This window comes from Plasmodium gaboni, chromosome 4 (assembly GCF_001602025.1).
Source record: "Plasmodium gaboni strain SY75 chromosome 4, whole genome shotgun sequence".
Lineage (NCBI taxonomy): Eukaryota > Apicomplexa > Aconoidasida > Haemosporida > Plasmodiidae > Plasmodium > Plasmodium gaboni.
Window position 1 is genome coordinate 618537 of NC_031484.1, and position 727 is coordinate 619263.

The following is a 727-nucleotide window of genomic DNA, read 5'->3' on the forward strand; positions in this document are numbered from 1 at the left end:
ATAATAATATTATTAATAATGGTCATAATAATGGTGGAGGCCATGTCCACTTTGATTGTTTTAATTTTTTAAGTGAGGAGAATTTAAAAAAATTATATATTTTTATCATTTATTATATTGAAGGTATAAGAAAAAAGGAAAACATATTATATAGCTTATATTTATTAATTGATAAGAATATATATAGAGATAAATATTTACATAAGCATATAAAGAATTTAATTAGATTTAAAATCTATACATATACAAATGAAATGAATAATTTTGATGATTATGATATGATATATTCAATATATTTTGTATTAATGAATATAATGAATTATAATAAAATGATAAGAAATTATTTATATTATATATTTGATAATATATGTAAGATAAAATTAAATATTATTTTTGACAAATCCTATTTATTTTGTTTTTTAAAAAATCTAGAAAAAAGTAGTTATGATTATGCTTATATGAAAATATTATATGATGAAAAAAATATTATAAAAAATGAAATAGATAAGAAAAAAAATAAAATGATAAAAATTATTTATAAAGTGAATTTATATGTAACTATAAATTATTTATTATATTTTAAAATTTTGAATTCATGTAAATTATATTTATATTTATATTCTTACTTTTATTATGAATTCTATATTTATTCTTTTAAAAAATATATAAAGAAATATAATATCTATTTTTATTTTGATCGTATCAAAAAATATGTCCCTTCGAATAT

The 727-nt window shown here is 14.0% G+C and overlaps 1 protein-coding gene across 1 annotated transcript in view; it reads left to right on the forward strand.

Annotated features, from left to right (window-relative positions):
• PGSY75_0419900 (putative phosphatidylinositol 4-kinase) overlaps positions 1-727 on the forward strand; it is a gene marked incomplete at both ends in the record, with an annotated part of 6349 nt that continues 5622 nt past the window's right edge. The window contains one exon of the mRNA XM_018784252.1: positions 1-727. This exon is cut by the window's right edge and continues 4839 nt beyond it. Within this exon, the coding sequence (XP_018643414.1) occupies positions 1-727 (727 nt within the window).